This window comes from Mauremys mutica, chromosome 3 (genome assembly GCF_020497125.1).
Source record: "Mauremys mutica isolate MM-2020 ecotype Southern chromosome 3, ASM2049712v1, whole genome shotgun sequence".
In the NCBI taxonomy this organism is placed as follows: domain Eukaryota; kingdom Metazoa; phylum Chordata; order Testudines; family Geoemydidae; genus Mauremys; species Mauremys mutica.
Window position 1 is genome coordinate 129,338,426 of NC_059074.1, and position 13,822 is coordinate 129,352,247.

The 13,822-nt window shown below is 43.1% G+C and overlaps 1 protein-coding gene and 1 pseudogene across 4 annotated transcripts in view; both read left to right on the forward strand.

Moving 5' to 3' along the window:
- The window catches only part of TTC13 (tetratricopeptide repeat domain 13), an 82,580-nt gene that overhangs the window by 8,035 nt on the left and 60,723 nt on the right, over positions 1–13,822 (forward strand). For 3 of the 4 annotated variants that reach the window (XM_045009910.1, XM_045009911.1, XR_006578071.1), the window contains exons 1-2: positions 97–348; positions 5,128–5,222. In XM_045009910.1, the coding sequence (XP_044865845.1) occupies positions 102–348; positions 5,128–5,222 (342 nt within the window). In that variant the 5' untranslated portion in view covers positions 97–101. Of the gene's footprint in view, positions 1–96; positions 349–5,127; positions 5,223–13,822 lie in introns of those variants that run through there. The other variant, XM_045009912.1, reaches the window with a different exon arrangement.
- LOC123365999 lies at positions 6,147–7,659 on the forward strand (annotated as a pseudogene).

A 13,822-nucleotide genomic window follows, 5' to 3' on the forward strand; every position in this document is an offset into this window, starting at 1 on the left:
GAGGCCGCAGCTTCCTCCACCTGTCGCTGGGGGGGGGGGGGGGGGGGGGGGGGCGCGGCAGAAAGGAACCACCTTGAACATGCAAGGGGGGAGGCGCACGCATGCGCGCTGAGAAGATGGCATCTGCCACCGGGACCTGCTGCCGCTGTTGCTGGGGCGCCGTTGCGCTGGGGCAGCTCGTGCTGCTGCTGCTGCTGTTGGGGGCGGCCCGGGCGGCGCTGGCCCTGACCGAGCACTACCCGGCCCTGTCGTTGCTCAAGCAGGAGCTGCACCGGCAGCAGCTGCAGGGCCAGGCTGGGGGCTGCCCCCAGGCGCCGGACTGGGGGGAACAATACTCGGCCGAGTGCGGTAAGTCGGGTCGGGCAGCGCCACGTCCTGCCCCGCTGCCTGCTGGGGGAGCCGCCGGGCAAGGGCCCGCGGAGGGGGCGCCCCAGGCTGGCGGCAAGGAGAGGGGCGCATGGGAGGGGTTCCCCCTTGTCCTCTGTGTGGGGGCGGCGTGGCTCCGGGCGTGAGTGCGCGTGGGAGGCGCGCGGCGTGGCACCGGGCGTGGCGTGGGGAGGCGCGCGCGGCGGGTCCTGGGGCGTGAGTGCGCGTAGGGTGCGCGCGGCGGGTCCTTCCTGTCCGTGGCTCTGGTGAGGTGGTGGCCGCCGCCAGTCGTTCCTTGCTGCCCTCCGCCGCGGGGTCCTTGCTCCCAGCCCCGGGATGGGTCCCGTAGCTACTTACCCTACGAGCAGTGGGTTTGCCCTGTTTTGCTTGGCCGGCATTGGCCTCTCTGCCATCCCCCTGTCTCCGCGGTGCCATGAGCCTGGCAAGCCTCTGAGGTGAGAGGTGAATGGTCAATGCCTTTGTTAGGTACCTGTCACCTGAAGGCAGTGGGATGATGTGGACTTCTCCCCTCCTTTGACTGTATCTTGGAGAAAGAAGGGGTGTGAGTGATAGAGGCATTTCTAGTGAAATTCACTTCTTTTCTGTGCTTTGTGAGGCCGGGATGACCCTGGAGGTGACTGAAAGTAAAACAGGAAAACAAAGCACAGACTGATCTCTTGTCATAGGGACACTGATCAATTTCAGATAGAAGAGAGAATTTTGGCTCAGATCCTCTCAGCTGCTTTGCATGGGCAAACATTGCAGGGCTTAATTTGGGCACAAGTCCATGAACATGAAGAAATTTGTAGGCTCTGGTCCTTTAATTATAAGAAATGCTGGTGATACAGCCCTGTTTTTTGGATAACTGAGCTTCAGATAATCAGGATTTAAATGTTCAGTGTAACTTATTGTTTCAGCATCTTTTGTATAAACTGTATTCCTAACAAACACTTTAGAGTTATATAGTACATTAAAAATTATCAGTGATGGTACCAAATCATGACTTTGGCTGTTGCAATAAGCTAACATGAAGAAAAAAGTTTTCAGTTTTCAAAAGGCCAACAGAAAGTGTGAGTCCTCTTAACTGATGAGGGTGGTTCTAATCCAAAATGAATGAAAAGAGAGCTGGCAGGTTTGCAAAGTGCAAATACAGAGCCTATGCAAGCCTGAAATGTGTATTTGGTGGTATGGAGATTTGCCAGCTCCTTATTTGTTAGTGTGTTGAATAGGATTCAGTTTAAAAAAACAAAAAAAGTTGTCTTGCTGGTAAAGTTAATGTTTCACTGGTTCTATTTGTTTTGTTTGTTAATAAAGAATCTGCTTAATTTAGACCCTAATCTTGCAAAGGTTTAAGCATTTGCATAATTTTACTCACATGAGAAGCCATCAGTGGGACTAAAATTCTGCATACGCTTAAGTCTTTGTAGGACATTCAGTATAACATTTGATCATAAGCGTGTATTTATTCATCCTTTGTGACTTAGATATAATGCACATCACTTACAGGCAATACATGTGAACAAAACCAAATGAATATAGAAATATGAAAAAAATAAAAAACAAAATCCAATGTAATAGAGAAACTGCCAGATTTATTTATGTAGCTTGTGACTTCCCAGTGTTATTTTGCGATGTGTGTACTGGCATATCCTGCTAAGGTTATTTAGAGAAGTTTAAAACAAGTTTAGCAAAGACTTGTGAAAAAATATTTCTGTCTGTATGTATAAATATATATATTTGGATATGGAAATATATTTGGCTCTGCTCTTAAGACTGCTGCCCTTTAAATTGTTCATGTAAAGCATCCACCTTACAGCAAATGCAAATGGTTAGTTCAGGGGTCGGCAGCCTTTCAGAAGTGGTGTGCCGAGTCTTCATTTATTCACTCTCTAATTTATTGTTTCGCATGCCAATAATACATTTTAACCTTTTTAGAAGGTCTCTTTCTATGTCTATAGTATATAACTAAACTATTGTTGAATGTAATGTAAATAAGGTTTCAAAATGTTTAAGAAGCTTCATTTAAAATTAAATTAAAATGCAGAGCCCCCCAGAGCAGTGGCCAGGACCTGGGCAGTGTGAGTGCCACTGAAAGTCAGCTCGTGTGCCAGAGGTTGCCTACCCCTGGGTTAGTTGTTTGTATTACTGTAGCACCTAGGAGCCTTAGTCAGAGACCACGTCCCCATTTTGCTAGGTGCTGTAAAAACACAATACAAAATTGGTCCACGCTTCAAAGAGTATAAAACACAAAATTCTTAGCACTGTTTGTGTGTTCCATGTAGCCTGCAGGCAAAGCAGATCTGGTACTTTTATATGTTTACAGGTTGCATCCTAATATAACATGGCTTATCCATTCCAGTGACCTGCTGTTTCTTATGTTTATAATTAAATAGGTACTTGTATGACAGGCTGAATTAGGATTCTCCAATGGAGAGATGTTTGGAAGATGAAACTTTCAATGTACTGGTTGGGATACAGCTTGTATGAAAGATGTTATGCAAAATAAAACATGTAAAATGGTACTCCATGATTAGTTGAACTAATAATATCAAGCAAAGTGTTCTGTGGCACCTTATAGACTAACAAACGTATTGGAGCATGAGCTTTCGTGGGTGAATACACGTACAACGAAGTGGGTATTCACCCACGAAAGCTCATGCTCCAATACGTTTGTTAGTGTATAAGGTAGGTGCCACAGGACTCTTTGCCGCTTTTACAGATCCAGACTAACACAGCTTCCCCTCTGATACTTAAATAATATCAGATACATTAACATTAAGTTGAAAGTTTTTCTTCCTTATGACTGCATTGATCATACAGCGACTCCTTATTGATTTAACTACGAAACAATATCTATTCTAGTTTTAAAACCAGTGTCACACCAATCCATTCTCAGCTGTTTACAAATCTTTCAGTTCTGGTTAAATGAATCAATAATTGGAAAAACTCTCCTTTTGGTTAAGAGGATTTGGTTTTCTCAAAGTTCCTCACTGCTGTCATGCTCTCAGTCAGTTCCTGTCTATATTGTAGATCCAGTATGGCTTATCCTCTGGTTGGATTCTCTACTTTGTGGTTCATAAAATTGTCTTCTGCATAACCTAGGAAACAATTTGATGCAAGTTTGACAGTATTTATTAACCTAAAGATTTATGGGTAGTGAAGTCCCTCCATAAGTAGAGTAATCTTAGAGTTTTGAGAATCTTGTAAATTGGTCCAGGATTTCTTTTTATATGTCCTCTCTATCCTGTGATTTGTAACAGATAGTCCACTCTAATTTTTTCCTTGTATCCTTACGCAAAGAACTTAATCATTAAACACACAGTAGTTGAATTGTAGCTCACTGGCATAGTAAATACTTCTGATGTAATGGCACGGCACTCCACCTTGATTCTTTATGCAGATTAGGTATTTGCAGGAATTACTGGATGAAACTTTATAGCATGATTTAGGCAGAAGGTCACACTAGGTGATCATTGTAGTCCCTTTTGGTGTTAAAATCGGTGAATCTTGGGCTCCTCAAACAATATAATTCCTGTTCTGAGAATCATCCCACCAAGTTTCATTTATGGTTCATTTAGAACCATAACTTCATTTTCTACTTGTAGTGACTAATTTTTAGTTACTGTTCCGACTTGTGTTTTATAAATAGACTGTGTTGCTTTTTGTTCTCTCTCTCTCGCTCGCTCTCTGAATTACCTGATTATACCATTTTTGTTTGGGTTTTATAATCAGGACACACAAGTAAGATGTTTCCTACAGTAGTAAAGAGGAGGAGCAACAGCTTAACAAAATTGAAACAAGAAGGCTGTTAGAGTTTTTTGCATTTCCACTGATAAATATTTTTTAAAACATTGCTATTTGCAGTAGATAAGCAAAGGGTTAATTTTGTTTCTTGCACATGTGGTAGAAGTCTTTTGCCTTCTTCAATATTTCAAACTGGTGAAGAGGGTTTTTGTTTCAGTTTCGTGTATCTGTCGGTCCAGGTAACTGTAGTCATTAAACTCTGTAATGCCTCAGATTCTATTTTGATTTCTGCAATTAAGCAATGTATTACTTTTTTTCTTCCCTTCACTCTCCCCCACTTCCCCACCGCATTTACGTACTCTTTCTGGGTGTATCCCATATTTGGATTTTTATTCATGTTAGACTTTCTATAGTGCCTTTCACTGTAATATCGTAACTGTTAATTTTTCATGTGTTTGTGTCCCATCCCTTATTTTTACCATTTTTTCTACTCATCTCCGTAATCTTTCTCATCTATCCCTTTCCAGTCTTTACCCCACTATTTGCTGGCCAGCATACCAGCCACCTTTCCTCCATCTGAAGGCTGGATGTAGACCCATGCAGTGATTCTCCCTAGGACCTGAATGTGCTGGCTCAAGGAGTGGGGGACCAGATAGTCTTAAACTATCACTTTCACACTTCCTCCTCCTTAGGTTCTTCCCCCGCCCCCATCTCCTGGTTTTCTACCCATCCACACAAATTTTGGTCAGCTCCATAGGCAGAAATAGTAGTGAAAGTAACTGTATAACAAGGTTCACGTCAGCTACTGCACTTCTTGCCATCTCCCCTGGAACAAACATGATGTATGGAACATATGAACAGTCCTACTCTGTGGGACTGCCCTGTAAAGGAATTTTTAAAAGGTGGGGTTGGCATGAGGAAACATGGCATTTGCATGATCTGGTACATTTATACCCTGCTTAAGTATAACAGTTCAAGTAGACTATCCAGAGATAATTCAAATATTTGTTTTTGCAGATTCACCACTTTTGCACTTCCATGAGTCAGACTGTGAACTAAGAGGGTCTTCCTCCTGTGAATCTCTGCTTTCTCTCAATACTGAAAAAATTCTGGTATGCTGTGTACTATTTTATTATGTACAATAAGAATGCTAATTGGTTGTAGATGTGAGAGAAATGGGTTTGTGTATCTATTTACTAGATGTCGGAATTATTAATAATATTAGAAATTATTATTATGGGAGACCATAAGACAGTAATTTGACCAAAAATCCATTTTTTTAAGTCCAAAGGCCAAATGGCATTTTCTAGCATTGCTCTGAACATGCCTAACAGCTTAAAAATAAGCAGTCAGTTCACCCAATACAGTAACAAAGTATTCATAGGCATATGATCAGTATACTTACTAAATAGACTTGACCAAGGGAAAACCATCTCATTGTGGTGTGCTCCAACATGATCAAGTAGGGTCTAACAAAGAAACCTCAGATTCATGATGTAATGAGTCATTCCATATTCTTTATGAAAATATGCTTATATGAATGACATAATTGAGATATACTTTATGCCAGATGGCTCATGTGAGATATCATTAGAAAGGTTATGATTTACTGAATGTGATTATCCAATTTGTATTCCTGTATCATTTCTGTATCTGAAGTTAGGAATATTGATTATGGATCTGTATTCCTACTATGCTACTTTGGGTGATGCCCACTGCTAACACTTCAGGTGCAACAATGGAAAAGACAAACAGGGCTGATGACCCATCAGCAAGGACAATGAGCTGTGAAAAGCTTGACATTCCTGTGGACACTCCATACTGCCACTGACTCATGGAGGCTGTGATACTACAGAGTCAGGTGATCTTGTCACCTGATACTAAACATTACCTGGGACGACTTGTAACTTTCCACTGGAAGGGAAGTGGGGGGGGTCAAGTTTGGGAAACAAAGGATTCCCACCCTATGTAAATCCCATTTAAGGGTGGGGAGGAAGGCAAACAGGACTCCTCTCCCTGGTCTGTCTGCCCGATGGTTTTAAGGATTGAAGAAATAGTCAAACAGTGAGCAGCAGTCCACCTCTCAAGGCAGTCTCCATACCCTTTGTTGTTATGGCAGGGGGAAGGCGGGGCCCTAACCAGACATCCTACTGCCGAAATCCTCTTTGTGAAACGGGGGCTACTGGTGGCTCTGGACATTCCACAAGTTCATCGGTCACTGGTGTGCGCTCACGTACCAGAACTTTCATCTCATTGACTTCAACGTGCTTAGCTCGCAGGCTGATCGGTGCCATTGTGAAGGAGGCTTCACAAAGTTGCAGTGTCTCCCTGCCCCGCTCCATTTTCCTTGTGATTACTCGGTTTGTGGTCCTCACTGGGACAGGCTGGAGCCTGTGCAGGTCAATAATTCACCTCTTCAGAGCCTACTCGTTCCTCAATCTCTTGTTCCTGTGTTACCCGTTCGGCATGTACATTCCTTTTCTCCAGCTGAACTGTGACTTCCAGAAGACAGCCCTCTTCTCCCAAGTGGCTAACATTGGCCCCCGAGAGACCGGGGAAGTGAACTCCAGGGGTAAAGACTATCTAACAGTTTTAAAGGAGACCTGGAAGCAGCACACCAGGCAAATGTATGGCATGGAGGCCATGCCCACCCATGCGTGCTGCCTCTCTCCAGACCTGATCCGCAACGAGGTGGAGTATTTGAAGATGGACTTTAACTGGAGGATGAAAGAGGTGCTGGTGAGCTCCATGCTCAGTGCCTATTATGTGGCCTTTGTGCCTGTCTGGTTTGTGAAGAACACTCAGTACTACGACAAACGGTGGTCATGTGAGCTGTTCCTGCTGGTGACCATCAGTACGTCTGTGATTCTGATGCAGCATCTCCTGCCTGCCCGCTACTGCGACCTCCTCCACAAAGCTGCGGCACACCTGGGCTGCTGGCAGAAGGTCGATCCTGCCCTATGCTCCAATGTGCTACAGCATCAGTGGACAGAAGAATGCATGTGGCCACAGTGGGTGCTGGTGAAACACAGCAAGAACGTGTACAAAACCGTGGGCCATTACAATGTGGCTGTGCCATCTGATGTCTCACACTTCCGCTTTCGTTTCTTTTTCAGCAAACCGCTGAGGATCTTGAACATTTTAATTCTGCTGGAAGGAGCTGTCATCTTCTACCAGCTCTACTCACTGATCTCGTCAGAGAAGTGGCACCAGACCATCTCGCTGGCTCTCATCCTCTTCAGCAATTATTATGCCTTCTTCAAGCTGCTGTGTGACTGGCTGGTACTGGGAAAAGCTTACACATACTCTGCCATCAGAGACTCAGAGCAGAAGTTCAATTAAATCGCACTGCTGCTCAGCTTGTATTATGGATAAAACCTTTATTAAAAAAAAAAAAAAAAAAAGAAAAAGGAAAAAAAGAGACTGCAAAAGGGAAGACAAGATGGGGAGTCCAGACTGAGACAGGGGTCCAGTCTGAAAAGGAATATAGCTGGAACTATGAACCACAGAAACTTTGCAAACTGCCTGCAACAATATCTAGGTAGAGAAATACTATCTGTAACCAATTTCTTTAGTAAAACTAGCTTAGTTTGCGTGTTTGATTTCATTTACTGAGTAATTTGCTTTGTTCTTGTCCCTGCCTTCAGGTAGGGGATCTTGGGGGACAATTACTGCACTGGTGGGGTGCAAAATAACCTTTATTAAGAAAATGCAAATACAGGGAAAATTCAATAGTGAGGGGTATGGGGTTTGTTAAGGTAGACAATTGGGGAGGGGTTTATTTTGGTGAACAGTATAGGGGGTTTAAATAGTGGGGTACAATACAGTGGGGTACAATACAGTTGGTAACCAATTAACACTGAAGTATAAATGTAACAGGTAGCTAACAATTTCTATGTAAAGGGTGTGTTACAGCAGCATATAACCAACTAACAGTTATGGGTAAAATATGTTAAATAGCAAACAATTTTAGGTAAAAATATGTGTCAGTGGTGTAAATGTACAATGTGAGGTGTATCAGAGAGAAAAAGGGTAACCAATGGGGTTTTATGCTAGAGATTTAAACTTAGCTCAGGTCCATACTCACCGCGCGGGTCGACGCGGTGAGTTCGACTTCTCCGAGTTCGAACTATCGTGTCTAATCAAGACGCGATAGTTCGAACTCCCCGCGTGCTCCGGTCGACTCCGGAACTCCACCACCGCGAATGGCGGTGGCGGAGTCGACCTTGGAGCCGCGGAGTTCGACCTCGCTGCGTCTGGACGGGTAAGTAAGTCGAACTAGGGTACTTCGAATTCAGCTACGCTATTCGCGTAGCTGAACTTGCATACCCTAGTTCGACCCCCGCCCTTAGTGTAGACCAGGCCTTAGTGAGACACAGAACAAACAGGCTGTAAGTTTAAGCAGCAGAGAGAGTGTAACAAGGTAGAAAGACACAGAGAAGCTCGGTTGGCAGTGGGAAGACAGACTTAATTACAATTATACAGAACACAGCAAAATCTTATCTATGATCTAACTTAACCAAGACTACACAAATTAGCAAGTAACACAACACAATGCAACAATTCTCTAAGCCTAACTTACAGAGTATAATGCTAAACCTAACTTAACCACAGCTATGCAAAATGAAATTACAATTTGTCTAGACTAAAAGCTAAACCTAACCTAATGGGTGCACCTTATACTAAGGGTAGTTTTAGAGGGCAGAGTGGTGTGTGTCCAGGATAGAGCTCAGGGAGTTACAGCTTAGCAGCGGCACAGGCTTATTTTAGCAGCACAGACCACGAAGTTAACTTAGGTCTGTCTGTTGGGGAAACAGAGCCAGCAGCCAGGACAGGGGGGGTTTGCAAGAGGGAGTTCTTACCAATCCCCAGGACAGCAGCAAAGGCAGAAGCAGGCACAGCAGCAGCATCAGAGGACGCAGAGAGGACTCAATTCGTTCACAATAATCAGGAGATCTCCAGGCAAAATTCGTTGTTCGTGGGAGGGGAGTTTAAAAACGGGGGTACGCTCAAAAACAAATGAGAGCGGGGAGAGGGCCTCCCAAAGACCCCTAGCTGATCAGACCAGGTGGCAAAGCAAGGACCTTCTCCGAGGTCTGATTAGAAAATGTCTGGTTATAAAGGCAAACTTAGGCAGCTTCCCGCCAGTAACTTTGATTGGTTCCCCTTCTTACAGGGGAGGAGAGAAGACTTCAGGTGAGCACAGACGTGTCTGGGCTAGTTCTAAGCCACAGACATGACTCACATGCTCAGCTATGTGGCCATATAAGGTCTTGCACATCTGGGCAGAGCACCTCTACACCGAGCCCAGGTCTGAACAAAGGAGCCAAAAGCCCCCCTCCTTAGGCAGAGCAATGGCTCCAGTTAGTCTGCACAAGTCATTTCCATGAACAGCAGGGCCAGGCTGTGACTTTTGTTAGCCCAAGGCCCGGGAGGGGCAGACACAGAACAACCAGAAAGGAGAGGGAGAAAAAAAGTGCAGCAGGGGGACAGCTGTAACAGACAGTTCTGTTTCCCCTTTTTACCACTTAAAATCCAGCCGTTTATAGTTAATACAATTTATTTTGTTTATTATTAAACCTAGTTTCTGTAATTTCTAACTTGGGTGGGGTGGGGAGAAGTGTGCACACTTCTCTCCGCATTGTTGGGGGAAGGAGGGAGACAATTTCATAATATCTCTTTGGGTCTCCACTCCAAGGAAGGTGGACATCTGAGTGCTGGAGCAAGTCCCTTAAGCCGAGTCTTCCCAGAGCTGATCTGCAGCTGGGTGTAGCCCTCCGTGTGTGTGTTCGAGGAGGTTTTTAGAGCCTGGCTCAGCAAGACAGGTTAAAGGGGACCCATGCTGGCAGAACAGGTAGACTCTGTGGTATCTCGGCACATCAGGTGGCTTCCCAAGGGGTCCAACCCGTCACACATAAATTGTCATTGCCAATTATTGACTTCCTCTAAAAAACAATTTGAGACAATTCACCCTTCATTCCAGTCTTAATCCAAATAAGATTTTCCTCCCAAGGCCTTTCCTCTCCTCCTCCTTGCTGACCAACAGTTTTTCTATTGCAGCTGGGTCCACATATGCTTTACTTTTAAGAAAAAAGAATGAGGAGTACTTGTGGCACCTTAGAGACTAACAAGAAAGCTTATGCTCAAATAAATTTGTTAGTCTCTGAGGTGCCACAAGTACTCCTTGTTCTTTTTGCGGATACAGACTAACACGGCTGCTACTCCAAAACCTTTACTTTTAAGATAACACTGGTATGTGGAGTGGGAAAGTTTATGTTGGCTCCTTTTAAGACAGATTCCTTTTGTCTTATTTAAAACCATGTGAAGTCACACCTGTTGGTCAGAGGCCTTCTTTTTAGAAACTTCCCTGTATTGTATTAGATATTCTTTGAACCAGACATCCTCCCTACCCCATTCCTTCTGGCCTTATAACTCATTATTTTCAAGGCCTTCCTTCTACTTGCTAGTCAGGACCTGTCTTTATAACACATATATTTTTTTAACCAAATGTAAGCTAATTTTAAAATCTTTAATTTCATATTTATCCTGCACTACAAATTAGTTCAATTTGGCTATGTAGAGGGAATTTGTACAAATTGTTTGCTTCTATGGCCACCTGCTCTTGGATCAATACACTACACGAGAAAAGTGTTCATGAAAGATAGTAGATTGACAACTTTGGATACTTAGGACTTCTACCCATGGAACTAATGCTACCACCAGGCCCGTGCACACTGCTTATTTGCACTCTATTAGTATGTCTCAACTCCTTTCAAGAAATGCTGCCTCTGGAAGTGATAGATTAGTGCACGCTCTTCATAGTGAATCTTCTGCTTCTGAGACTGCCAAAGGTGCCAGGACCTGGTCTGACACCACAAGAGCATTTAATGGTAGGACTCTATCAGTAACTAATGTAAGTTACTACAGAATGACCACTGTGGACTGGCGGTGTAAAAGGAAGAAGTTTTGTATCCCATTACCTGTCTCCTAATCAATTCAGTCACTCTGTATCACATTTTGTTACATTGCAAGTGTCATCATCTACTATCATTACATAGAGAATTCTGAAGGGACAGTTTCAAGATTTAAAAAAAAAATCATAGTGTTTTATAACAATAATGCTGGCTACCCAACTTCTTTTATTAAAGATCAGAGTAGTTTTAGAGGATATATGATCTCAGTGCTGTATAATGGTCACTGATTTTGTGGAATCTCTTATTTCTGTAGTATGTCAGCGAGAGATAGTGTCATGGTGTGTGTGTTCGCAGGGGAAACTGTTTTAAAAAATAATTGGTCATAGCCTTTGTAAGCATACACTCTGAGAAGACTATCCCAGTTGGAAGCAATAACTCTTGGGGTAATTTAAAAACAGAAAAAGCCTAACTCTCCTATGTAGTGCAAATCGGCCATTGCAGTTCTCAGACTTAATTCTTTGTTCTGTCACCACAGCAGTTATTTATTTGGCCAAATCTCCTGATTGACCTGGTAATTCCAGGAGTACTTGTGGCACCTTAGAGACTAACAAATTTATTTGAGCATAAGCTTTCGTGGGCTACAGCCCACTTCATCAGATGCATAGAATGGAACATATAAGAAGAGTATATATATATATATACATACAGAGAAGATGCCATACCAGCTCTAAGAGGCTAATTAGTTAAGATGACCTGTTATCAGGTATATACCTTCAAGTCAGCGGCACTGCTATGGGCACCCACATGGCCCCACAATATGCCAACATTTTCATGGCCGACTTAGAACAACTCTTCCTTAGCTCTTGTCCCCTTAACGCCCCTACTCTACTTACACTACATTGATGACATCTTCATCATCTGGACCCATGGAAAAGAAGCCCTTGAGGTATTCCACCATGATTTCAACAATTTCCATCCCACCATCAAACTCAGCCTGGACCAATCCACACAAGCGGTCCACTTCTTGGATACTACTGTGCTCATAAACAATGGTCACATAAACACCACCCTATACCGAAAACCTACTGATCGCTATACTTACCTACATGCCTCCAGCTTCCATCCAGGACACACACTCGATCCACTGTCTACAGCCAAGCTCTAAGATACAACCACATTTGCTCCAGTCCCTCAGACAGAGACAAACACCTACAAGATCTCGATCAAGCATTCTTACAACTACAATACTCACCTGCTGAAGTGAAAAAACAGATTGACAGAGCCAGAAGAGTACCCAGAAGTCACCTACTACAAGACAGGCCCAACAAAGAAAATAACAGGACTCCACTAGCCGTCACCTTCAGCCCCCAACTAAAACCTCTCCAACGCATCATCAAAGATTTACAACCTATCTTGAAAGATGATCCCTCACTCTCACAGATCTTGGGAGACAGATCAGTCCTTGCTTACAGACAGCCCTCTAACCTGAAGCAAATACTCACCAGGAACCACACAACAAAAACACTAACCCAGGAACCTATCCTTGCAACAAAGCCCGATGCCAACTCTGTCCACACATCTATTCAAGTGACACCAACACTGGACCTAATCACATCAACCACGCCATCAGGGGCTCGTTCACCTGCACATCTGCTAATGTGATATATGCCATCATGTGCCAGCAATGCCCCTCTGCCATGTGCATTGACCAGACCAGACAGTCTCTACGCAAAAGAATAAATGGACACAAATCTGACATCAGGAATCATAACACTCAAAAACCAGTAGGAGAACACTTCAACCTCTCTGGCCACTCAGTAACAGACCTGAAGGTAGCAATTTTGCAATAGAGACTTCAAAAACAGACTCCAACGCGAAACTGCTGAGCTTGAATTGATTTGCAAATTAGATACCATTAACTCTGGCTTGAATAGAGACTGGGAATGGCTGAGTCATTATACTACTTGAATCTATTTCCTTATGATAACTATCCTTACATCTCTTGTCAGCTGTCTGTAATTGACCATCTTGATTATCACTACAAAAGTTTTTTTCCTGCTGATAACAGGTCATCTTAATTAATTAGCCTCTTAGAGTTGGTATGGCATCTTCTCTGTGTGTGTGTGTGTGTGTGTGTATATATATATATATATATATATATTTATATTTATATATATACACACACACACACACTCACTCTTCTCATATGTTCCATTCTATGCATCTGATGAAGTGGGCTGTAGCCCACGAAAGCTTACGCTCAAATAAATTTGTTAGTCTCTAAGGTGCCACAAGTACTCCTGTTCTTTTTACGGATACAGACTAACACGGCTGCTACTCTGAAACCAGTAATTCCAGGGTGTTCACTCCATACTAATGAAATATACTTACACGTCTATACATTTCCCTGTAGTGCAATACCGTAATCTTTCTGAAATATAGAACAAAAAATATTGAAGAAATCAGTGCTGTTCTAACAGTTTCATCCATCCAGTTCCCTGGAAAATATTGGATAAAGCACCTTATTTTCCCATATCCCAAGCAAATAAAAATAAGCTAATGATGGAGTTTGTCAATAATTTTTGAGATTATTAATATGAGAGACCACCAAGTATTAATTTAACCATACATTCCTTTAAGTCCAAAGGCCAAATGGTATTTTAGCCAATTGCTCTAAACATATCTTGCAGTCTAAAAAATAAGCAATCATTGCACCTAATATTGTAACAAAATATTCATAAGCATGTGACTAGTATATGTACAGACAGGCTAGTCCTAGGGAAAACCAAATTTAAAAT